Source organism: Crocodylus siamensis, chromosome 9 (genome assembly GCF_052110815.1).
Source record: "Crocodylus siamensis isolate JL-2025a chromosome 9, ASM5211081v1, whole genome shotgun sequence".
In the NCBI taxonomy this organism is placed as follows: domain Eukaryota; kingdom Metazoa; phylum Chordata; order Crocodylia; family Crocodylidae; genus Crocodylus; species Crocodylus siamensis.
In genome coordinates, this window is record NC_143403.1 from 56,708,426 (window position 1) to 56,734,620 (window position 26,195).

Genomic DNA, 26,195 nt, shown 5'->3' on the forward strand with positions numbered 1-26,195 from the left:
GGTACAATAAACAAAATGATAAACTATTCATATTGTAATACAAAAACTTGATTGAAGAAAAATTTTCCACAGCTTTGCATTTTATTTGTGCCATAGGTTTTCCATAGTGGAATCATATGCCACTTTTGCTTTATATGAAAGAAGAGTCTTTGTCTTTGTCTCAAGTGAGAAATATATAGTTAATACTTAGTCATTTTTTAAATAGTTTCAAATTGCTACTTGATAACTGATGCTAGTGTAGGTGTGATAACTTGGCCCAAGCTGTGAACACTTACTAAAGTGTAGGGTTTAAACCAGCCTGAGGACCTGGCAGGGTTCCTGTATTTCAGTGTACTTTGACTGTTTGTTCAATTTAGTTTCTGTGCCTCCACCTAAGAGTTTGCAGGCAGCTGCAGCAATCATTTTTTTTAAATGTGAAGCTGAGCATACTTAGAACCCCTCAGTATTTTAACAAGGTGTAAAAGTTACTGCATGAAAGATATGTCCTTTTCATCTGTGACCTGAAGAAGAATGTATTGCATTCAAAAGCTTGTCTAAGTCTGTCCCACTAATACAGTTGGTATCATAGGTATCACCCACAAAAATCCTCGCCTCTCACATGTCCCTTTGAAACGTTTATATTTTTATTAGGGCTGTGTGAAGCTTTGGTCCCTGATTCGATTCGGTGGAAATTTGGCCTGATTTGGTGGCCAAATCTCCAAATCAAATCAAAGGACCCTTTAATCCCTCTGAATCAATTTGGAAAGATTCGCAGATTCAGATATAAAGACAGCTTTAAATGTTTTTTCTACATTCCTCTAGGTGGCAGAGGCCCATGATTGCTGCAATGCTGGGGCACATGGAGTGTCCCCAGCACACTTGGCAGCAGACCTGGACATGGACCAGAAGCACTTCTGGTCCACTTCCGGGGCTGCCAGGAAAGTGTGCTGGGGGAGCCCCCTGCACCCTCCCAGCTTGGTGACTGGTGCCTCCTGGGTCTGGGGGAGCACCCAAGGTACCCCCATGGCCATTCACTGGGGCATGGGGGTGCCCATGGAAGTATTTCTGGTCCACTTCCAGGTTTACTGCCGAGCATGTGGAGGGTCCCTTTGCACTCCTGTAGGACGTTCCATGCGCCCCAGCACTGCAGCGTTCGTGAGCTGCGCTGCTACCTCAAGGTATGTAGAAAAAACTTTTGAAGCTGTGTCTGTCTGAATCACTGGTTCTCCGAATTGGCATCAAATCTTCAGATTCAGATTTGGCCGAATCGAATAGGGGGCAGTGATCTTTATCAATGAATTGAATCGCTGTCCCAGATTCCGGCTGCATCTGAATCAGATTGGGCCCTCTTCGCACACCTCTACTTTTTATATTCATATGTGTTCTGAAAGGGCTCTTATCATGACATAATTCTCTTTGTAACACCAAACTTTTTGAATTTCTTGAGTGACTCTGAAATTTGGTAGTTAGTAAGCTTAATTTTGCCTTTTTAATTTATTCAGAACTGGCCAAGCAAAAATATTCCAAGTGCTAGCATGGAGAAGAGTCTTGCTAAAATCAAATGTTAAATGTAGGGTACAAGGAGACTTGAGGTTGTTATAAGCAACTAATTCATTTTAAATTTGTACTTACTTTCATAGCCAACATAAATTTTCATGGAAATGAGAGTAGACTTCAGTCTGTAGAATAGTTCATCTGCTAATAATTGTCCATATTTAAGTTGGAGAATTACTTTTGTCTTTACAGGTCTTTAGATTTTAATGGCTGTAAACAATACATAAAAGAAAGAAGAGTGTGTTTTTAGGGTTTTTTTTAAAAAGGCTGTGAAGGTACGGAGCTGGTTAAACTGGATTAGTAACCTCGATCACTGTATCTTTACATAACATTCCTCCATACCTTGAGTTGTCCAAAGGTACTCTTGTATTTAAAATACCATTTTCCAGAAGGGCAGACAACTAACCTTGTTCTATCTTACCTATCACCTGGAAGATGATAGGCCACTGATGAACCTGAATGCTTTGTTGCCCCATTTTCTATTTGAGTTTTAGTACTGGGAGCAGAAGTTTTCTTTTCCTTGTTATCTCTTATGCAGACTTTGGAAAATAGCTGTTTTCTCCCACAAACCTCATTGCTGTAAGAGCATGAACATTTGCTTGTTTTGTTGTCCTTCGGCTCTAGCTGCCATGAGGTATGACTCTACTTGTTCAGCCCTTCACTTATTTTCAACTTTGGGTTGTCAGTCCTTATGAATAACAGCAGTGTTTGCCTCTGCTGCTCATCTCCCAGCCAAATAAAATTTGCATTATATTCATGGGTTTAACTCTCTCTTCACATTAACAGTCTGCAGATGCTTGGGAAAACTATTTCCTACATGTGCTTGTTCAACAGTAAACTTGCACTCCTGATTTTAAAGTAGTCATTCAGAGACCTACATCCCATTTCTTTTGTGTTTTTTATTTACATTTTCTCTTTTTCCTCCCTCCCTTCCCCCTTTTCCTAGATTTGTTTGTAAATGCATCACAAACAGGCAGCCCAGAATGAAGAAAGCAAGCAGGAGTGTTGGCTCAGTGCCCAAAGTGCCTGGAATAAATAAAACTCAAACAGTTGAAAAAGTGAAACCAGAAAACGGCTCCTCAGTGTCTGCAGTAACAAAAATCTCAAAAACTGGGACATCAACCTCTCTGTTGAAGGTAATGTTTAGCAGAGTGCTTTGATTTCTTTGGACAATAAAGGATTTAGAAGTCTAGGATTTTAATATGAAATGTGAAGTAGGGAAGAAGTAAGATCCGCGATCTCTGAATGATAGAAAAGGAATTTAGGTAGTTACACAGGAGACAACAGCAGGTTACAAATATGGTATTCATTAAATTTTGTTTCTCCTAAAATACTAGGGTGGAAGGCAGCACATCTTGTGTAGCTCAGTTTTTTACTCCTCTGCGAATGGTGCTTTCCAGTGAACACCATTAATCACACTTAGCCAGACGACGCCATATGCTGCTCTTGAATTACCTCCTCTGACCTGACTTGAATAGCAGAGGTGGCGTCTGATAGGAACTGTGTTCTGCATGTAAAGTTCCACTTCCTGTTTTTGAAGACAGATACTTGATACTTAATTGAGGAGGCTGCCTTTGTGGTGTTCCCTAACATTGGTGACCAATGTCAGACTTAAGTGGCCACATTGTCTTTGCAGTCTTTCCCATGCCCTTCTCATGTAGTGTAAAGAATAGAACTCTAGCTCAACATGTATGTGCTCCTCTGAGGTACTGGATCCAAGTTAAAAAGTCAGAAGTTTCTCCCTGAATATTAGCAAACAGGGCAACAGGTCTTCAAACACATGAGCACATCCCAGGGCATCTGCTATTCAAGCGGTTTAATACTGGGAGTTGCAGTCACTGAACAGAGGGCAAGCAGGTGACATTCAAGTCAGATATTTTCTCTGATTGTCATAAGAGGGGCCTCTCCATAATTGCTATATTTATTTGGCCCTTTTTGCTTACAAGTTTCCCTTGCCAACCATGGCGGTTAGGTTCCTGAATGTTCCCATGGCTGGCAAAATTTGGCAGGGCTGGAGGAGCAGGGGTTGTGGGTGTGGGTGAGGGGCACCAGCAAGGCTGTGGGGGCTGTAGCGGGGAATGGGAAGGAAGAGGCATGAGCAGGGCCAGGAAGGTCATGGCGGGTATTTTCAGACTGTACCCCTGCCTTCTCTGAAGTGTGGATACCCATAACCATGGTTGATGAAACCGTGGTTGGCAAGGGAAACCTATACACAGTTTTCTCTTAACAGCAGCACTTCTGCTGGTAGTGCTGAGTGTAGAAGTAGAATATAATGGCAATTATATGCATTTTAGGCATGGTAGGAAAGTGCTTAAATAGCAACTAAGTGTCATTGCAACTTTGTTATAGCTAGGTTTTAGCTACATCATCCTATAACCCACATGGAATTACTGTCAAGCCAGTTGTGTGTCAGGTGTTTCCATCTGTAGCAGTTAAAAGGCTATAGTTTGTACATTTACTAGTACAGTACTGACATTTACATCTACATTTATTGGTTTGAGAGACAATAATTGTGCTGTTTTAAAAGAAATGTTTTTATGTCCTTTCTTCGTAGTGATTTTTCTATGAAGTCTCTGGCATATTGCCCTCTCCGATTTTGTTGTTTGAACTGATAAGTTTATGGAAGGATGGCATAATAGGATAAGGAATGTTGGTGTTTATAATATGTGGAATCCTGTATTTGCATTCTTCTGTTGGGGTACAGGGGAAGTTCAGTGTGGTAGGTATTGGATAATTCACCTGCTTCAAGGCTTTTGCTGGTTGCCTGCAAGGGGACAGGAAGGAATTTTTTTCTTCAGAAATGTTCCTTGCTTTTGGGGGCTTCCCTTCCTGCCCCTCCCTTTGGAAGGCTTGGGGTATTGGCCATAGCTAAGGCTGGGATTTGACTAGTGTGCACTAATAGTGTCTGCTTGCCAGTGCTCATAAAACTCTGAGGTTCCTGGCTGAATAGTCATGCTTTTCTGCTCAAGGTTGAACTATTCATCAGATTGGTGTCAGGAAGGAATTTTCCCCCAGGTCAGATTTGTAAGGGCTATGTATGTTTTGCCTTTCTCTGTAGTTTGGGCATGGTCCTTTTTGGAGGATCTTCTGAGCATACATTAGCCAACTACTTCCCTGTCATTGTTATCACTGCCACCATCTCTTCTGCTTTTACCCACAACATATTATAGTGTCCATGGTGTTTTGGGTATTGTGGCCTGTAGTTGTACATGAGTTTGAAGAGACAATTTTGAAGATTCCTTTTGGGTAAATGATTATGCGCAAGCAAAGGAGATTGGACATAATGGACAGGAGACCAGTTCCAGTTCTTTGTTTCAGAAAATGTAATCTTGAACTTTAAAGTTCTGTTGTAAAACAACAAATGTATTAATTGTATCATGTATATTGCTGGGCAGAAAGTACATGCAGAGCTAGGATTGAGAGCATATCTATAATTTAGACTAGAATATATTACTCAGATATGATAATTATCCTCAAAACAAGCCTTTATACAGACCAAGGAAATTCTGAGTTCAACCTAAATTATAAAATGGCACTTCTGCCTTTTGCCTGTACAAAAAATTAATGCAAACCTGGTAAAGAATGGAAATGCACAAAGCACTGTAACAACCTTGATTCCAACCTGTAGTGACAACATGCAGTTAACCAGAAAATTGTGATTTGTTTCCTTTTAAACCCTTCTGAAATATCACTACAGGCCAGTGTTAAGGTTGGCTTTAAATGCAGCTATGCCCTTTTTCCATAGAACCTTTGCCATATTTGTTGCAGAATTTGGAGGGTATGTAGTGAGTGAGGTGGGACTCGGGGGAAGAGACAGTTATTTTAGACAGTTGAATGCCATCCCAGCCATACTGTGTGCATCTACACTTGAGTTTTACTGTGCATTAGACTAATTTAATATGCAGTAAAGCATCACCATCTATATGTGCGCCGCAATTAGTACACAATAGATTAATTTACTGTGGTGTGGGATAGTCCCATCAGACATGGGTACTATCCTACATCATAGTAAATTACTGCACTTAAATACATGTGTAGACAGTGATGGGATTAGTTTACTATGGCTCAATTTGAGCTGAAGCATATTCAGTTGCATTACTTGCACATGTAGATGAGCCCACTGTTCCTTTTTCTGCCACAGAGTAGTTGAGGCTGAGGAAGTCTGTTGTCACTGGTGGCTACCACTTCTCTACTTTTTTGGCAGCAGGGAAGGTTTTAGGTTTGGACATTTGTCGTCTTATTTGCAGACAGCACTGAGAATGGTTGCTGTACTGAATATAAACCAAGCAGAAAACTGAGCACCAGCTGTTTTTGTTCTCTAATGTTCTGTAAGTTTTACAAGACATTCTCAGCAAAATTAAGCTCTAAAAATTGCCAGGTTCTCTGAAAAATAGGACTTGAGCATCTTAGGCTGGACACTCAGGATTATGGTATGCCTCACATAGGCCTTAGCTCCTTCAGTAAAATGAGAATAATGCTGCTACTTACCAAAGGCTTGCTGCAGAGATTCATATGAAATATTCAGCTGCTAAAATGATAAACGCCATAGAAAATCCAATATAGAAATCAATATTTCTGTATTCAAAGTAGAAGTTGAATGATGTGTGGCAAATAACATATGGAACAATACGTTGAACAGTGAGGGTAAAATTAAATAGTGTATAATTGCTCATTCAGTGAGCACTGCATATCCTGTCCATAATATCATATAAGGGGTTCCTGGAGAAAAAATGGAATGTGTTCATGTAATAGCTTTGTGTTGCCAATGGATACGAAGTCCAAAATATGGCTGCACAAACTTCCTTCATTTTCAGTGCTTGACTTCACATATAGAAAAGCTACCTAAAAATGCAGTATACTTATACTTAGGATAAATAAAGCAATTATAGTATGTGCAGGATCTGAGGGAACTGTCTCTCTTTTTATTTACCCACTGGAATTAACTGGTTTCTTCAGAGATCAACCCAGCTATCAACTTATAAAGTTCAATGAGTATGTCGTATAAAAGTCCTTGTTTTTCATGCAATGTTCCTTCCTTTAAAAAGAAAAAGAAGGGAGCAAGGGGGAGAAAGAGAGGGAGCGAGATTGCTACAAGTATTGTTAAACCAAGAGAAAAACTAACCATTAGCCAATTCTGTTTTTTAATCTTATGAAATAGTTTCACAAGATGGCATCCTAAGCCAAAATTACAGTATTTAATGACTTCCAAGTTAGACTAGAAGCAGTTTGTGGGCAAAGCAGAAGAGGGATGGCTGTCTTGAATTCTTTTGTTTTTCTAAGGCTTTGCATGTCTAATATTATCATAACTAGCTGAAACCCACAAAACATTTGTGATTGATTTTTTTTTTTTTTTTTTAATTGCAAAAGTATTTCTTTAAATACCGGATTTCTAGTTATACTTTGAATGAATACTGTAATGGACTCAAAACTTCTCACCCTTGAAAGGCATCTTTCTCGCTACCCTCCTGCTGCCTTCGCCAGGCAGCCAGCCCGTTCCCGGGTGGTTCCAGGCAGCTGGAAGGCAACAGGGATGGTGCCACGAGATCCTGGAAGTCCACCAAGCCTGAACTTCTGCAAGCACACCTGGGCTTCCAGTGCCCTGTGCACCATTGGATCCGGCAGGTGCTGTCTATGAGCTGGGGCTGCACCCGCACAGCTAACACCCCTCCTGCTTAAGTGGACAGGCTCCAGGGTGGTGGTGGGAGCTGCTGGCGGACCCTGAGCTGTGGGGGACCCAGGTGCCTTCCTCTACAGAGGCAGTGCCCCCTGGGTAGCTTCCACCGTCTGGCACCCCACTCAGGCAGTCCTGGGGGGCACTGTTGCTGCGAAGGGTCTTCTGTAGCTCAGGGCCCACTGGCAGCTCACCTTTTCCCCCACCCCCCCAGCTGCAGAAAAGGCAGGCAGGCTCTTCAGGAAGAAAAAAAAAAAAAGGATCAGGCCCCTCGCTGTTTTTTTTTGTTTGGTTGGTTGGTTTTTTTTTCCTCCTTCAGTGGAGCCTGCTGTGCTTGTCCAGAGCACTCTGATTGGCTGTTTTAGTAAGCACTGTGATTGGCTGCCAAGATAACCAATCAGAGTGCTCTGGACTGAAAGAATAAGCCTATTATTATTATTATTATTATTATTATTATTATTATTATAGATATGTCTGTTTTGCTTACTGCAGAGCTGTTTTTTTTCCATCCAAGCTGAATCACACCATGGGGGTAGAGTTCTCACAACTTGACCTATTTGGTTCAGCAGCATGGGGTTATACCATTCGTATAAATAGTTATAATTGACTTAATTTACTTGTCCTTTTAACAAGACGGAAATATGGAGAACTGGCAGTCTGTTTGAACCGTGATATTTCGCTGCACAATTTCACTGTCAGTTTTGGTAAGAAAATATCAAAAGATGAGTAACTTGTTCAGTGTGTCTTTGTAAATTATTTTATTTTGTGGGAATAGTATTGTGTAGAGTTATTCTGAAGTAGATTAGACATGAAGTCTTGGAGCTGGTATGCTACAATTTGATTTTTTTTTTAGTTAAAGTTTGTATCTTAAGGAGCTTTTGGATGCAGTCAGCTTTTCCTGATGGTGTTTCAGAACTCCACACTTGTTATGCTTTTCATGATCCTCATATCATAATATCTTCCTTCATTAGTAAATGGAAGCATTTCTCATGAAATGTCTCATGAAATAGTCATGGAGAAATGAGAGAAAAGTAAGGTTTTCCTCCCGCTCTAACACTTTTTAGATTTTGATTGTTTTACTTCTGCTGTGCTTTTAGGAGCCCTTTTAGAATGTCATGATGTTCCTGTCTTGATTCAGGGATAAACTGTATACCTTAATTGTAGAAGATTTTATACCTACTCTCCTTTGGCATCACATACAACAAGCACAACACTATATATTTCTTCTGAGCTCAATTCAGTTTTTATAACTAGTTTTCTAAATAAAAAGCATAACTTGTGTAAACCTTTGACCATTCCCAAGATCCATTGCAGGTGACTACCATTACTGTGAAACTGTTGAAGGGGAAAATGCATTGAATAATAAAGACTCTGGGGGACAGGCTGACTTTTAACTAAAACTACATGTATGCCTTTTTTTTTAAAAAACAAAAAGCATATCCAAATATAAAAGATTATAAAAATTAACATATTTATTTCCAACTTTAGATGGTGAGGATTTGATGATTCTGTTCCTCCACTACTTATCTAGTCTTACTTATGCCTTTTTTTGCTTCCAGACAAAAAGTAATGATGACCTTTTAGCTGGGATGGCTGGTGGTGGGGTGACTGTGACTAATGGTGTGAAAACAAAGAAGAGCACCTGCACATCTACAGTGCCTTCAGCTTCAGGGACCACCATGAATAATCTGGAGAATAAACCCAAGACTATTACAGGTAAAAAGAAATACTGACCTTTATGGATTTTTTTCTTGGTTTTAGTTTCTTCTGATATGAAAATATTGAAAGAACTTTTGTGTAGAGAGGATACAATATGGTCAACAAGGCCAAAGCCAAATAAAAGACACCCTGCATTTTGCTCATAACTCTGGTTATCTGTTTATATGAATACTGTATTTTCTTGCCTACGCTGTGTCCCAAATAAAACATGCACCATGTTCTTGAAGGCAATTTTTTTTAATTGTTACAGAATCATGGCTGGCTGTGGCAGAGTAAGTCTTCTTGGAAACCTAAAGTGTTCAGAAAGTGTGACACCAGGAAGTTCCTGGTGTCTGCTGCCTGATTCAAACTGTTTCTTAGAATGCCATGCTTGCTGGAGAACTTACTCTGTCACACATGGTTATTCCCTGGGCTCTTACAAGGGCAGTAGCAAGACTGTCAGTTCTTTATTATAAGTAATTATTTATATACTTGAAGTATTTTTGTATATCACAAGTCTTATTGAGATACTACAGGTAGTTCACTTATTGCTTCATGTACAAGCTACAGTGCTCAGTCAATAGTTATGGCTGTGAAAGGGTTAACACAAGAGTCTGCCATATTGGCAGCTGCAAGACTTTCCAGCGAAGAAAAACAGCTTCCCTGCTTAAAACATGCATCCCAATTTTGGGGGGCATGTGCTGCTAAAAATATCCACTTCAGGAGGCATTAAGGAGTGAATGTCTTTAGTAAAACATTGTGTAAGGCTGTAGCATTGCCTGTTTCTGCATGGGAAGGTGTGAAGTTCTCTAACATTTATCAGAACCAGTGGAAATATATCTACTGGTGTTCTTTGGATTCTATATAGTTTACAAAAATGCAAGTCTACTTGCAGTTAGGCAGTGATAATATGGCTCTCTACTTCAACATTTTCTGATAAGAGTGAGAATATTTAAGTACTCAGATGCATTTCATTCTTGGGGATCCAAATATACAAGTACTCAAATTAATACTTTTCCCTTAAGGAAAAGTGAGATGTCAGTCTATGTATATTTACTCCTTTTCTGTACAGTTTATTAGTAACTTGGAGATTTGGTTTTTTGCCTGTTGCAGGCACTGTGTTCCAATTTTGATTTTGAAAGGGGATGTTAAAGTACTGACAGGAGCAGCTAATGATGATTTAAAAATACAGTTGCCAAGATTTCTGAGGCATTCAGGGGAGTTTGAACATTATGAATGATGTGAATGTTGTTATTCAGGTTCAGGTGTGTAGCTTGGCAACATACATAGTTTAATATGATTTTTTTACTTTTTTGGTTAAATTAATATTCTTAACTTTTTAAATTATATAGGTACAACTTCCACAACCAAGCGTAGCGCTTCATCTGGAAATAAGGAATCTAGCTCTTCTAGAGAGAGAATACGTGATCGTTCCCGTCTAAACCAGAGCAAAAAGCTGCCTTCAATGGGGCAGGGGTCTAATGATGCAGTACTGGCAAAACGCTCACGAAGTCGTACTAATCCAGAATCTGATGTTCGTATGAGCAAGTCAAAGTCGGACAATCAGATCAGTGACAAAGCTGCTTTAGAAGCTAAAGTGAAAGATCTTCTGACTCTAGCAAAAACTAAAGATGTAGAGATTTTACACTTAAAGAATGAGCTCAGAGATATGCGTGCTCAACTGGGCCTTAATGAAGATCAGTGTGAGACTGATGAAAAGACTGAGGAAAAAGAGGCCATTGTTGTTCACCAGCCAACTGATGTAGAGTCTACATTGCTACAGTTACAAGAACAAAACACTGCCATCCGAGAAGAGCTCAATCAGTTGAAGAATGAGAATCGAATGCTAAAGGACCGATTAAATGCTTTGGGCTTTTCTTTGGAGCAAAGGCTGGATAACTCTGAAAAACTTTTTGGTTACCCTTCCTTGAGCCCAGAAATTGCAACTAGTAACCACAGTGATGGCGGTGGTACTCTTACATCTTCAGTGGAAGGTTCTGCTCCTGGATCAATGGAAGACTTGTTGAGTCAGGATGAAAACACTTTGATGGATAATCAACACAGTAACTCCATGGATAACTTAGACAGTGAATGTAGTGAAGTTTATCAGCCACTTACATCAAGTGATGATGCCTTAGATGCTCCCTCATCTTCAGAATCTGAAGGTGTGCCAAGCATAGAAAGGTCTAGGAAAGGAAGCAGTGGTAATGCCAGTGAAGTGTCTGTAGCTTGTCTAACAGAACGAATACACCAGATGGAAGAGAACCAACATAGTACAGCTGAGGAGCTTCAAGCAACTCTTCAGGAGCTTGCAGATTTACAACAAATAACTCAAGAACTGAATAGTGAAAATGAAAGACTCGGAGAAGAAAAGGTAATCCTTATGGAGTCCTTATGCCAACAAAGTGACAAGCTAGAGCACTTCAGTCGACAGATTGAGTATTTTCGTTCCCTCTTAGATGAGCACCACATCTCTTACGTTATTGATGAAGATATGAAGAGTGGACGCTACATGGAGTTAGAGCAACGTTACATGGACCTTGCAGAGAATGCCCGTTTTGAACGAGAGCAATTGCTGGGTGTTCAGCAGCATCTGAGCAACACTCTCAAGATGGCAGAACAAGATAATAAGGAAGCCCAAGAAATGATAGGTGCGCTAAAGGAACGCAACCACCACATGGAGCGAATTGTTGAGTCGGAGCAAAAAACCAAGACTGCACTAGCAGCCAACTTGGATGAGTATAAAGCTACAGTAGCCAGTGATCAGATTGAGATGAACAGGCTAAAAGCTCAGTTAGAGCATGAAAAACAAAAAGTGGCTGAGTTGTACTCCATACACAACTCTGGGGATAAATCGGATATACAAGATTTGCTGGAGAGTGTCAGGCTGGATAAGGAAAAAGCAGAAACCTTGGCCAGTGGTCTACAGGAAGAGCTGGCACACACTCGCAATGATGCCAATCGATTGCAGGATGCTATTGCTAAGGTAGTGCTTTATAAAACTGGTTTTGGGATGCAGTTTTTCAAAACAGTTGTTTCTTGGGAGAATGTGATAAGTTATAAGTGTTACCAGAATATGCCTACGTTCAAATAGACTGTTTTGTATCTTCCCATTTTCCTGACCTCTCTGCTGCCCAAAAAAAAAGTATATCTTTTTTTAATTAGGTTTTCTATAGACCAATCTATAGATTGGTCAGAGCATAGATAAAAATCAGTATCTTAAAAGAGTTGTTTTTTTAATTGAAGTAGAATTTTTCTTCAGAAAAAGGAAATCTATTTGACATTACAACAGCTTGCATTAAGGCATAAACTTAATATAATCTATTAAAATAATATTCAGGTAGTTCGTGTTTGTTGCCAAAGTTTTACAGAATGTTGTACCATTGAATTAGGTGAAGTCATTGGCCAAGGATCTAGAACCAGAGTTTGCTGAAGTAATGTCAGCTTTTGATGGGTGTAGTCCTGTCTGTAGGTGCAGAGGGGGAATATTTTTCTCACTTCAGTTTGTTCAGTTTGGTAACTGGTTCATTTAAAGTTGAAAAAGCAGAAACGCTTATCTTCCTCGTCTAATTTGTGAATAGTAACTCAGTGCGAAGGACATGGTAACCAGAACCAGTTAGCTTGTTTCAGTGATGACAGAAAATACTTCCATTGTTCAAAAAATAACTTACGTGTAAGTGGGAGCCATTTTTCTGCCCACCCTTCCTTTTGTATTCAGTAGTGTTAGAGTAATGTTGTAGTCCTGATGGCCAAGGAATTGTGTGAGAGGCAAGGATTTCTTAAGGTAGTATCCAGGGATCCAGGTTTTCCATTTGCTGCAGGAAGACATGGATTTTTCTCTGTTAAAAGAGAAAAACCTTGGAAACCACGGGTTTCCCCTTGCGGGCTGCAAGGGGCTGCTTGGGGTTGGGATGCAGGGGGTGCCACATGCATGTGGCAGCTAGGCAGTGTTGTGGAGAGCAGCTTCTGCAGGTCACTCCAGTGAGATCTGTGGGGTTTGGGGGAGGGGCCCACAGGCCATGGGTGAGGCAAGGGGAGGGCAAGTGACCCCCCCACCCTTCTCTCCTGATTTCTTCATCCATGGTATGGTGCAGGGTTGCAGCTGGGCTCGGCCAGCTCTGGGCAGGAGCCACCTCTGCAGCCCAGCAGGTGGGACCTGGCACAGGGAGTTGTGCCACCTGCTGCTGCCAGGTGGGCAGGGGACACCTCACCTTGGCTGCCATGGTGGCATGGTGCTCCTTCCCATACTGGATCCTGCCCACTGGGCTCCGGAGGTGGCTCCTGCCAAAAGCTTGTCCCTCCTGGCTACTGCTCTGCACCCCACTGTGGGTGCAGAAATCAGGGGGGTGTATACATTCCTCTTTCTCTTCCCACCCTGCGCATCACCTGTGCTACCCTGCATAATACTTGTGCCCATACACCCCCATCCCGGCTGGAGCCTGGTGTTGGGTGCAGTGGGTTGGGAATGAAGGCTCTGGGGAGGCTGGGGGTGGGGAGTGAGGGGCACTGGCAAGGTTGCGGAGGCTGAGGGGAGGGAGGGGCAACAGCATGGGCAGGGGAAGGGCACTGGTATATCGGGGCTGCTCAGTGCCACAAAGTGGGGGTGTGGAGAGGGGAAGCCACAGCTGGATCCATGTCCTGGTGAATGGAGGAGGCAGGGGAGCTTCTTATTTTTCCATGATAAAAAAAACAAAATCAAACACCAAAATATATAGGTATTTAGAATTGTATTTTATTGTAGTGATTAAAGCAGTGGTAGGCTTCCAAATTGCTTTAAAATTGTAAATGTATCAATAAAAAGTTATGTTCAACTAATACTTCTATATATAGTGGCATTTCATTTTAATCATGGAAGAATGTGGTTTTTGGGATTTTTAATTCGAGAATACGGGATCAGAGGATTTTTTTTATTTTTAAACCGAGAAAACCAGGTTCTCTGTTGTTGTCTTTTTATTGGACCAACTGCATGAACAATGTCTTGCATTTGGAAGCTTGCTTAACTCTATCCCAACTATGCAGTTGCTCCAGTAAAAAGATTGCACCCTAAGAAATCCTTGCCCTCTTATGTATTTAGCACACTTCAGGTTAAACTCAAAAGCAGTTATACAGTGCTGGGTTTTTGGAATTAAAAATGTGCCAAGCTGCTTTTGACTGTTAACCACAAGCCATAATAACAGCACAATACATGATATTATTTATATAAATGACATTCTCAGTGTTTACTTAGTTTAATTATTTAGTACAAAAGGAGTTAGTGAAAGTGGGTGTATAATTGCTTATTTGTTGGCCATCTGTTTTGGTTAGATTCTTTTGTTTTCTTTCTTTCCTGTTTTTTTTACCATCACATTTAGTATAATGACTGTCATGGAAATCAAGTAGTCTTAATGGTTATAAATTTATTTCAGAAAATGCTGAATGTGCAAATGAATAAAATTAAAATCCATTATTTAAGATTTCTTGCTTGTTGATTTAAAAAAAAAACCCAACCGACCAATTTTATTAATATTTATAAACTAATACCCCGTGCTTTGATCAGGCATGACCTAAACTGTACAAATGACAAAATCTGTCAAACTTTAGTTGGAATTGGACAAACTGGTGTGGACATCCTTTAACATTGTTATCCTTGATATCTTTTAGAAGAGTTACCTAGGGCTACATCATTTCTAATTCTTTGTCTGCTACTGAGATTTGGTGATAAAAATTGGTTCTGAGCTTCATTATGTTTAAATCCTGTTCTTGTAACAAAGAGGGGGTGAAATATTGTTCAGTTTTTCTGGCTGGCTGTCATTTTGGTTTGTATTTCAGCACCATTCTGTTACTGTTGGTATAGGATGGCATAGCAGTCCAGAAACTGTTTAAATTCTTTAATTGTGCTAGCTGTTTAAATGTTTCAGTACAAGCAAAAATTGATCATTCCAGTGCAGCAATGATCCCATGCATAACAGTTCCTAATGAATTTGTGTAAAACCTTTTGGTATTGATTTACTCTAAAATCTAATTACGGTGTTTCTTTAAAACATCTTAAGAGTGTTGTGGTAAAATGCAGACAATTTATATTAATGTAAATCATTATCTTTAATTCGTTATGATCCCTTATGGTTTGTTTTTTTTTGTTTAGGTTGAAGATGAATACAGGGTCTTTCAAGAAGAAGCTAAGAAGCAAATTGAAGATCTCAATATGACTCTAGAAAAGCTTCGGGCAGAGCTAGAAGAGAAAGAGACTGAAAGAAGCGACATGAAGGAAACGATCTTTGAGTTAGAAGATGAAGTAGAGCAACACCGAGCTGTGAAACTTCATGACAATCTCATCATATCTGACTTGGAGAGTAAGTGTTGTGAGTTCCTCTTGGTCACAGATAGCATGTTGAAGTGGTAAAAATATTTGCGTTGTGAGTTGCTGTGTATGTTATACAGTCAGAAGAGGACTTGTGGAATCTCTTATTTATATCCCCAAAAGAAAAAATTAGCTTGACTTTAAGATTTCTAGGTTCTCAAGTTGGAGTGAGGGGAAGTAAGTTGATAAAATGTGTTCTTGTAGTTGCAGGGAATAAATACAAAATTAATAATGCTATTTCAAGTCATGTTTCACAGCAGAAGTGCTAGTAGTTGTAGTTTTAGATAATAGCATTTACTGCCCATGTGACTGATTGGTAAAAGGCTAATTTAATTTTTGTCTGGGAAACCCAAGTTCTCTTTTCTTTTCCTACAACCTTTAAGTAGGCAAGTTCATCATCTGAGGATTATTTTGTAGTTCACTAGACCAGAAAAATTCTCCCTCTCAGAAATTGGAGGATGCAGCTCTAAAGATCTCTAACTATGTTGTTGTTTCCTTGGCATAACCATATATACTCTTCTGTGTAGACTTCAGATTATAAAATTGATTTGGTCCTTGAAAACAAAAATGCTAACTCTGAAACAAAGCTCAAACAAGTATGAAAAACTCCATCCTGTTCTCTTCTAATCTCCATTCCCTAAGCTGCATAGCTATCAGACGTCATGCCTTCATTTTCCCTGCGGTGAGGTTCTGCATCTGTTCCAGTCATAAACTGGGTCCTGGGCTGCAGCACCCTGTTAATTAACTATTGTTGCTCAGCAGCAGGTCTGAGATTCCTGCAGTTTTTCCCTTGGGGATTGTGTGACTAGCAGCATACAGTGATAAAATGGCCTTCTGAACCAAAATATGGTTTATTTTAACTATAGGAAATAAATCTTTTGACGATAGGATTTTAGAATAGTCTACAGCCCTGATTCTCAACAAGGGTGCCACAAGATCCCTTAAAGGTGCCGCACAATTTCAGCACTATTCAATGTGCAAACATCCGCTCTGGATTTATCTTGTGAATTAGGTGATTTCAAATATAAATTCACACTGTCAAACATATTGTGGTGGTCCTTCTGAGTTCTTGCTACAGAAGAAATATGTTATTATTTTTCTGTAGTCAAGAAATAGAGCTGGCATTTTCCAAGGGAGGTTTTGAGTCCAAAAAGATTGAAAACCAGTCTATATGCATGTCTAGTTTACTGAACACCTTACAAATTGTTGATGGCAACCCAGGCAAGCAGGTCTAAACTTCTTTCAGGCACTACTAGTGTGTGCTTTTAAATTAGATTGTTTTCTCCAGAAATCATCTTTTCTTTGGAGGGGAAGAGGGAGCCCCCTTTCTTGAAAGGGAGAGACGCTTTTTAAACTGCTATCTTTCTTTTGTGTTCCTAGTTTTGGTCTTTCTAGACAAAACTGAGCTAGAGTTTAGATGGCCAGTAGCTAGGTTTTGGCCCATTAGATCTCTCTGCAAACAGTAGATTAAGTTGTCTTTCCTTTCCTGGGTTGTTTTTTTCCTCCCTATTAAACTAAATGATTATATACATACAGGGCTCATCTGCATGAGATGCTGCTGTGCATTAGATCGTTGCTAATCTGCAGTAACATTGGTGCACGCTAACCATGACATACTGCGACTACGCAGTAGCGTGTGGGGGGGAAAAAAACGTGTGGAGAAGGTACTGCGTAGTAATGCCAGTTACTGCACAGTTATTTAGTACTTGGTTATGCGAGTATTAAATGACTGCTCAGTAACAACTGCATAATCTGCCGCTTGTATAGAAGTGGGCCGCTTTAAACTTTTCAATACCAAGTCAATATACTGTGTCAAATAATTACAGAGCAGCTCCAATTCTATTGTATAGCTTTGTCAAATATAACTTCACCTCTTCTTCTAACAGATATCTTGCAGCAGGTCTTCACTACTGAGTTAGCTTTTGAGGCTGCTGGCACATATTCAGGCTCGGCATGCTCAATGAGCTGAGAGTTTCATGAGGAATTCTGAGTCTTCGCTATTTATACATCTAAAAGTAATCTGACATAGTTGAAGTTTCTGGAAAGCAATCTAACAGTTTCAGGAGACAACCTGAAGTAAAGGCAGGAAGGAAAGCGACATCTTGTGGTACCTGTATAGTATGGTAACCAAAGATCAGCATAATCAAAACGAACATTTTTCTCATAAGTTTTTGAAACTTTTCTTGGCTTTAAAACTTACATACCTACAGTAGTTTACTGGGATATTTTTATTTTTTGTTTTAATTTTTAGTTTACTTTTGTTTCGAATGGAATGTGTAGCACAAAAAGCAACATTTTAAAGAAAGAGAGCAATCTTCCTTATGAGCAGGGATCCTAGTTTTCTATGTTTAAAAATGGTAAATTATCTGATTTAAAAACTGCAAATTCTCTGATTAAAAATCCCCAAATCTGTGTTTTTCAGTAATTAAAATGAAACGCCACTAGATATATAGGTATACAACTTGAATACAATGTTATATTGATATATTTACACTTTTAAAGCAATTTGGAAGCCTACCAGTGCACCAATCACTATAATAAAACAAGTTCTAAATAACTATGATTTTTGGCGTTTGATTTTGGGTTTTTTATCACGGAAAATCAGAGCTCCCCATGCCCCCTTCTCTGACTAGGACGCAGGTGCAGCTGCAGCTGTCCCCCTTAACAGTTTCGTAATGCTGAGTGGTTCTGGTATGCTGGTGCCCTGCCGGAGGGGGCCCCCAGCTGCCAGGGTCACAGGGCCAGGGACACAGGTCCACAGCCCTCTGTCCCACCATGGCAGTGCCTGAGCACTGGCTGCTGCTTGTGGGAGGCGACAGCTGCTGCTGCAGGAGAGCAGAGCGCAAAGCCCAGCTCCCTATCCCCCATGTGCAGCAGCCTGACCAGAGCCTATGGGGGGGTGGGGGAGCTTGGGCTTCTTGGCCTGCTTCCTTTCCCCTGGGGCCTGTGCAGCCCAGCAGGTGGAACCTGGCGCAACAGGGCAGAGTGGGGCCAGGCAGGGAAGCTTGGTGCTGCCACCAAGCCCAGTGATGCCCTGGCAAGGCACCCCCTGCCCTCCTGGCAGCAGCGGGGCTGGTGGCATGGAATTATGTCCCTTGCTGCTGCTGGTGGACTGGGACACTTTGGCAGGGCAATGCAGGGCTTGCAGCAGTAGTACCGAGCTTCCCCACGCCTCTGTGCCCTGCCATGCCAGATCCCATCTGCCAAGGTCCCAGGGAGAGGGCAGCAGGGTGGGGAGCCCAAGCCTGCAGTGGGCAGTCCTCATCCTCCCCTGCTTTGTGCACAAATCTGGGGGGCACGTTCCCCCCAGACCTCCTTCAGGAGTGTGCTCAGCAGTGGGGAACTGCTCCCTGCTGCCCCTGGACGAACCACCCCCTGTCCTACTCTCCACCTGGGTCCTGTGGCCATGCATTCTGGCCCTGGGCCCCAGCCCTCACACACCGCCCAGGCTGGGCAGCAGCCCCAGCCCCAGGTCTGCCCAACTCCCTCCCTCCTTCCCTCACTATGGGGGCCTCAATCCCTCCCCGCGCCAGAGTTACCTGCAGGAGCTGCTCTCCAAGCTGCCTGGTGGCCATGTGCATGTGTACGTGCACACATATACATGACACCTCCTGCCAGACTGCCCTCTTCCCCTCCCCTATCCCCTAGTCCCTCGCAGGCTGGAACTCTGTCAGCCTGCAAGGGGAAACCTGCTGTTTCCTGCATTTTTCTCCTTAAAACGAGAATCTGTTTTTTACCATGTTTTTCTGTTGTGAACATAAAACACAGATCCCTGCTTATGAAACTAAAGCCTAAGTGCAGGTCTGAAACCCAGAGGTTGTGCTTATAATCCCCGTACTTGGCCTTGGTGAGGCCGCAGCTGGAGTATTGCATCCAGTTTTGGGCTCCACAATTCAAAAAGGATGTGGAGAAGCTTGAGAGAGTCCAGAGAAGAGCCATGCGCATGATCAGAGATCAGGAAAACAGACCTTACGATGACAGGCTGAGTGCCATGGTGCTCTTTAGCATGGAAAAGCACAGGCTCAGGGGTGATCTGATGGCCACCTATAAGTTTATCGGGGTGACCACCACTGTCTGGGGGAACGTTTGTTCACCAGAGCGCCCCAAGGGATGACGAGGTTGAACGGTCATAAAGTACTACAAGACCGTTTCAGGTTGGACGTAAGGAAGAATTTCTTTACTGCCCGAGCCCCCAAGATCTGGAACAACCTGCCATCGGAGGTGGTTCAAGCACCTACATTGAACACCTTCAAGAGCAAATTGGATGCTTATGTTGCTGGGATCTTATGACCCCAGCTGACTTCCTGCCCTTTGGGCAGGGGGCTGGAGTCCATGATCTTCCGAGGTCCCTTCCAGCCCTAATGTCTATGAAATCTGTGAAAGACAGAGATGGATCATAGCAGACAATTGTATAATGCTGTGATGGTATTAAGGTGTTAGAAAATTGCATCCTGACTGTAAGCCCCATCATGGTGTTTGATCTATTTTGTCCCTTTGGCTGTTAAAATACAGTTGATGCCTGTTAGTTGTAACAGGCTAGTGCCCTAGTCCTATGTTGTTCTTAAATTGCTGCTATAGGGAGTGTCATTTGATGTCAGTGAGAAGGGTTGGTGGATAAGATGTTGCAGTCACACCTAGTAAGGACAAAGAGTGTCCATTATTAATGTGTTCTCCATATTAACAGCATTGTGAATATGGAGAACCTCTTCCTAATTGCATGTTTGTGCGCTGTGCTGTATTGTCAGAAGAGAAATTCTGGTCTTCATATTAAAGCAACTAAAGCCAAAATAAGAACAAAAAATCATTCGGTAAAGAAAAGACTTCAATTTAGGTTTAAAAAAAAAAAATCTGAAAACCCTAGCATCTGTAGCATCTGAAAACCCTAATTCTTTGAGGGGAGAATTTTCTTGATGGACAGCTTAAAATGTAAATGAAGGCAATAGTATGACAAGCAGCGAATAATATTAGAAGATTATGAATTAGCTCACAGAAACTAGTCTCTAAAAAGAAGAGAGACATATTTGATAACTAACTTCATGTAGTTTAACGGGGACCAACATTTATGTTGGAATAAGGTAAAAAGCTGAGGTGCCGTGAGTTAGGAGTCATGGCTTTAAATAGCTTGTTGGGATGACAGGAAATTGGGGATACAGCAAAAAACCTTTTGGGACAAACTAAGCATAACATATTTAAGATTTTAGTTGTGGAAGGAGTTGGTTATAGATGTTATCTGCAAAATGAAACAATCTATTGAATGTATGCAGTAAAGTTCAAATTGCTTGAAAAAGGATATTATAAGTGTTAAGCAGGCCCTGGGAGTGGGAGGTGTGGGGGTGCTTTAATTAGAGGCTCTGAGAACTGCTCTAATTAAGGTGCTTAGAATGTCTTGGGGGCACTTTTAAATAATGCTTGTCAAACGAGCTTTACTTAAAGCGCCCCAACACCATTTTTCGGTGCAGGGATGCTGATATGTGCAACGCTGGAGTCTGCTGGAGCGCGGTAATTACAGCACATCAGAGCAGCCTCTCTGCTCATGATAGGCTCCCAGAGTTAGCACCAGGAAGGTGAGAACAAGGAAGGGGCTACTATGCAATTGCCTTCAGGAAATTTCCCTCCCTATGCTTAACTGTTTTGATCTGACTTTTCCTTACTGGACATAAAAGTTGCCTGTACTGTTTTTTTATATTATTGCAGCACATATGCTAGATGCAGAAGTCCCCAATGGGGACAAACCCATAGTGTTTTTTGGAAACATTACACTAGATGGCGTATTTGCCTTGATTTTGAGTACTGGTTTTCAGAAACTAAATGGACTCTAACAGAAGACATGATGCAAAGTCTTTAAGCTAAACTGTAAAAAAACAAACAAAAAACCAAAAACCCCCAAAATACCCACCCAACCAAACAAAATCCCTCAACATAGTATCTCCTCAAACCCAGCTAATAAATAATAATTGGAAATCATTGTCAAGATGTAATAATGCAAGATGCATTCAAATATGGACATGTATTTTGTTTTGTGAAATATCAATGAAATTCTGGTTTGCACAGCTTTTATACGTGTGCTTCAGGAATAGGAGGGAGGGGCACTTCAATTAGAGTGACACCAACAGCTGTTTTAACTAAAGCTCCTGGAGTGTCATGTGTATTAGTGCCCCACACTGAAAAATGGTGGTGGGGGGCACTTTTAACTAAGCTTGTTAAATGCATGCAGGCTCGTTGAATGCTTGCAGGCTCATGAAAAGCTTGTCGAATGCATGTAGGCAAGCAATTAATTACTTGATTAATGAAGTCTGCTCTGACGTGCTATAACTACAGTGTGTCGGAGCAGCCTTGCTGCACGTGTATGCTGGTCACCTGTTAGCCTTTGCTGATGTTTTTTTCCCCCCCATGATCATAAAGATTTAATTTGTGTAAATATGACTAGTCAGTACATAAAAACTCCACATAATGGTGGCAGTGTTAAGATTTAGAGCTGTTTTTCTCTGAATGGTGTCTTAAATAATATTAAGACTCAATTACTGCTTCATATGAACTTTTATACAGTGTATATTTGGGTATATTATTTGTCCCCGACGGGCCTTCGTAGATCCCTCCTAGTAATCTGGCACCCTGTTTTGGTGACCATCCTCTTCACCGAGCACTGGTGTTACTAGGTTTGGTTGTATTCCTGCTTCGCCAACCCCGCTTCTGGCCTGCCACGACTTTGCTGTTATCCCAGTGGGGCGGAGCGAGTTCACAGGTCCCTCGGTGTCCCGGGTTGGCCTCGTCGGTTACATATGGGGCTCCTGCCACCCCTACACCCCGGCCTCACGCCACCTGTGGTCTCCACTTCCCTGCACCTGCTCCGTGATGGGCCATCAGACTACTTCCCCGCCGGTATCGCCGTCCCAGCCCTATAGCACTGTATCATTCCCACCACCGATCCGTCACCCTACACCATCAGCTGCGTACTTCCTCAAAGTGATCCTTCTATAAGGCCTACCACCAGTGCCCCTATGGTCTGGCCCCAGGAGTAAACGTCTCCTGGATGACTCTATAGCGCTGTCCCCCGTATCCCTCCATCGCTGCCTTCTATTCTAGGCGGCGATCCCGCCCTGATCTTTCTCTCCTGCCGGGTGAGCCTTCAGCCTCACGCCCCTCTTCGGCGTGTCTCGCACCCACCGCCACGGCACTTACTTCCTGCGGCTCGGGATCTTACTGGGTGGTCTTGATCCTCTGCTGCTCATCCGATCTGTCGCGGCAGGCTTTATCTGCCGGTGATTCCGCCGTTCCGCCTTTGCTCCCGGCTACCGAACTCTCCAGCACTTCAGCTTGGCAGCTCTTGTCCCGCTGGGCTATTGTCGTGGACGGCTGTGCCAGTCGTTTGTTCCCCTCTCCATCCGCTGCCTCTGGAGCGGCAGCTGCCATTTTAAAATCTCCCGGCCGGCAGCTGACGTCACCGTCAGCTGCCGGCCGCAGCTGTACATAGACGTGGCTAACGAGCCGCGCGGGCTCTCTCTCCACCAAGGCATCCTGCTGTCCCGGTAAGTCTTTCCGGCCCCTTAGGGTCCCAGGACATTATTGATAAACAAATACTGGTCCTTGCATATTTGAGAACTATTCCCTTCTATTTTAGGAGGTTGTTTCACTTAAACTATACCAATGCAGTTGTAATGGTACAACATTAGTATCATGGATACAGTTAAACTGGAATTGCTATCCCTAATGGTACAGGAAATAGCTATCCAAGTATTAGGATACCTTTTTACCACTATAACTGCCTCTGCACTATATCTTGTACCCATATAACTATGCTGGTATGAAATCAACATGTCTGTTTCTAATTGGTATTAGTTCCAGGTAGTATAATTTTTCCAATACAGATTTAATCAGGATGCCTCCATTAGGGTCAGCAGTGAATGTCTTCTAGTCTAAGCATTTCGCAGGAAGGCTAAATGTATGCCTACACAGAGCTATGTGGTGTTATACAGTTACCTGCCCCAGCTATGCTGCTTCCAGGACCATAGGTTAAATCTTTTCAAGGGTGCTGTGTGGGGTGTCACACAATGTTAGCACTAGCAGGTATGTGAACATGATTCACAAGATAAAAATCAGTGATTTCAAATAGAAATAATTGGTAAAGCCATTTTGACCTGTGGTGGGCTTTTTTAATTCTTTGCAACAGAATTCCTGTATTATTTTTCCATGGTCAAAACAGGAGTAAAAACTAAGAGCTAACATTTTCCAAGGGTTGTCTTGAGTCTATAGAGGGGTCCCTTGGTTGAGAGTCACTGGTCTAGATATACCAGCTTGCTCAGAGCTAGCATGGGTATGTCTACACAGTGCCTCATTGTGCCATTTAGACCTGTGGGGGCTGACTGTTTTGGCAGATGTGCCACAAGCTGAGCCTTACGCCCTTTCCCAGCTGCCACTCTGATCCCATTCTCCCACCTGATCTGTTGCTCTGCTTTCTGCTCCCTCCTTGGTATGCCACATGCAACACCCAAAGGCTGCCTGTACCACATGCTGTGGGTTGGCCACCCCTGATGTAGACATTTGCCGAATATCGTCAGAAATCCTCTGTGCGTGACTAAAGATAAGTGGTGTAATGTTCATGACAAGCCTATTGTATTAGAGTGGCTGAAGAAGGGGAAGGGCTGTTTTCGTGTCTGATTAAGCATAGCTTTTCAGTTATCCATGTTCTTCTGAGCACATCGGTACATTTACAAGTACTTACTTCCTTACATACTTTTTCAGAGACATATTGTGATTTCTTGTGACAGGCAATACAGCTAATATGGCAAAGGTGAGGATAGCTTTGCAAGAAAAGTAAGTATTAAAATGTGGCTGTTTTGTGTACTACTTGAAGGTACTTGGGAAGAGACTGTCGTGGCCTAAATTGGGGCTGTCCAGCTTCTAAGCAGTCAGAGGCTGCATGCTTCATGGGTCATGCTAGCTGGGGATGTACCATATAATCATAGATGTAGGGTCAGAAGGGACCCAAGTAGATCTTCAAGTCCAACCCCCTGCCCTAGGCAGGAGAGAATACTGGGCTCATAAGACCCCGGCTAGGTAACTATCCCGCCTCCTCTTAAAGACCCCCAGGGTAGGAGCCAGCACCACTTCTCTTGGAAGTTGGTTCCAGATCCTAGCCGCCCTGACAGCGAAGTAGTGCTTTCTGATGTCCAGCCTGAACCTACCAAATGGGGGCTGTGGGTCTTCAGGGCTGTACACAGCACTTTAGGCCTGGCCCCACCCCCTGCTGTACATTCCCTCACTTCACTGCATGCCTGGCCTCACCCTAAACCAGGCGCAAGCAAAGTTTGGCCCTTGGCAGACTTTATTTCCCAGCAGCCTTGGCTTACATCACTGTGGCCAGTTTACGTGGAGACCCCAGCAGCGGTGACAGCACGGGGCCAGGGTTCCTTGGAGATCAGCCCCAGCAGCACTGGCAGGACACATGGCAGGGGAGGGAGCTGCACTGAGGCTGGGATCTTGTGGCGGTGACAGTGTGGTCCGGAGCTGGGACAGAGCTGCAATCTGCTGCTTGCGCACCCCAGGCAAGGCTGTGGGCAGAGGATCATGGTCTGCCCAAGCTCCAGGCCACCCTGTTACCACTGCAAGATCCTAGCCCCAGCTATGGAGCAGCTCCCCACCCAGCTAGAGCTACTGGGCATGATCTCCATGGAAACCCTGGCCCCACCTGTCATGGCACCACCCCTGCTACTGGGGTCTCTGTGGAAACCAGCCACAGCAATGCGAGCAGGGATCGCTGGGAAATGGAGTCCAGCTGCTGGCTGCATCCACCATTTTGCCAACCCCGTCCTAAAATCTTCAGCTACCTGCTCCCTGCTGCATCATGCCTCTCGGGTGGCCTCAGAACTCGGGTTCCACCAGCACTGCGGTCTGTGCCGTACCCCACCCCCGGCCCCTGGGGTAAGAGGGAGAGCGAGCACGGAGATCCCAGAGCAATCGGGGGAGAGCATCAGCTGGGTGGGAGCCTGGGGGCTGCAACGTAAGCCTGCGTGCAGCTAATAGGTCACCAGTTGGACAGCCCTGGCCTAAGTAGTAAAAAGGAAATGCTTTTGCAACTTATCTGAGGGGGTCTTTTTCAGTGGTTTCCCAGTAGGTAACAGATGGCTTTCTGAGGAGGTTTGCTTCATAATTGCTCTAACTGTTGAAGCCTTTGATTCTTTATAGAAGAGTTTATGTTCAGTTACAAAAACTGATGGAAGTACAGGGGGAAAAAATAACTGAAAAGCAATTAGATTATGGCAAAATGCACATTCTGAAAGAATCATCTGTCTGTAACACAATGCTGGCAGTCCCAACACAGCAGAATTTCCTCTTGCTGCAGAGGGCTAAGTGCTCTTTCAGTATTTCAGAGTAGCTTGTATAGGAATTGGATTTCTATCATCAGGAATACATTTACAAATTTAGCATCTTCAATTACAGAAAAGCTTGTTCTACCATGAAATACTGAAAAGTTTAACAGTTACTTGAGACTTTTCCACTGTTAATTTAAATGTCCTGAGAGAAAAGAAAGGATAGGATTGTGAAAGTAGCATTTTGCCTGATAACTTGTAGGTCTTTTTGCTGGTAAAGGGTGACTATTTTCATCATTTTGCCTGGTGCGTTATTCAAAGTCTAGAAAACTGGAAAAAAACAAGTAAGACTTTCCTTCATTCTAAAGCATCATAATGCTTCAGACTTTAAAAAGATCTTCTTTGGGTCTGAAGAATGAACCTTCACTGATTTGAGATTGACTAGGGATTGCTAGTAATGTTGAATGTGCTGCGTGATGAAACTGATATGGATATCTTAATCCAGGGATGGTACTTTTTTCACAGATTTGAAATGTGTTGAATTCAAATGACTTGAGTATTTACTTTTAAGTAATTTTGGTTTCTCAGCTTGTTTTGCTCTTTTCTTACAGCAGCCTTTAAAAACCAGTTATTAGCATGTCAGCAATCA

General features: G+C 42.5%; 1 protein-coding gene across 4 annotated transcripts in view; it reads left to right on the top strand.

The window, feature by feature from the left end:
• The window catches only part of SPECC1L (sperm antigen with calponin homology and coiled-coil domains 1 like), a 113,850-nt gene that overhangs the window by 19,201 nt on the left and 68,454 nt on the right, over positions 1-26,195 (top strand). For 2 of the 4 annotated variants that reach the window (XM_090062335.1, XM_090062336.1), the window contains exons 2-6: positions 1,060-1,157; positions 2,480-2,669; positions 8,764-8,920; positions 10,255-11,888; positions 15,024-15,231. In XM_090062335.1, the coding sequence (XP_089918461.1) occupies positions 1,111-1,157; positions 2,480-2,669; positions 8,764-8,920; positions 10,255-11,888; positions 15,024-15,231 (2,236 nt within the window). In that variant the 5' untranslated portion in view covers positions 1,060-1,110. The remainder of the gene's footprint in view (positions 1-1,059; positions 1,158-2,479; positions 2,670-8,763; positions 8,921-10,254; positions 11,889-15,023; positions 15,232-26,195) is intronic. The other 2 variants (XM_090062337.1, XM_090062338.1) reach the window with 1 other exon arrangement.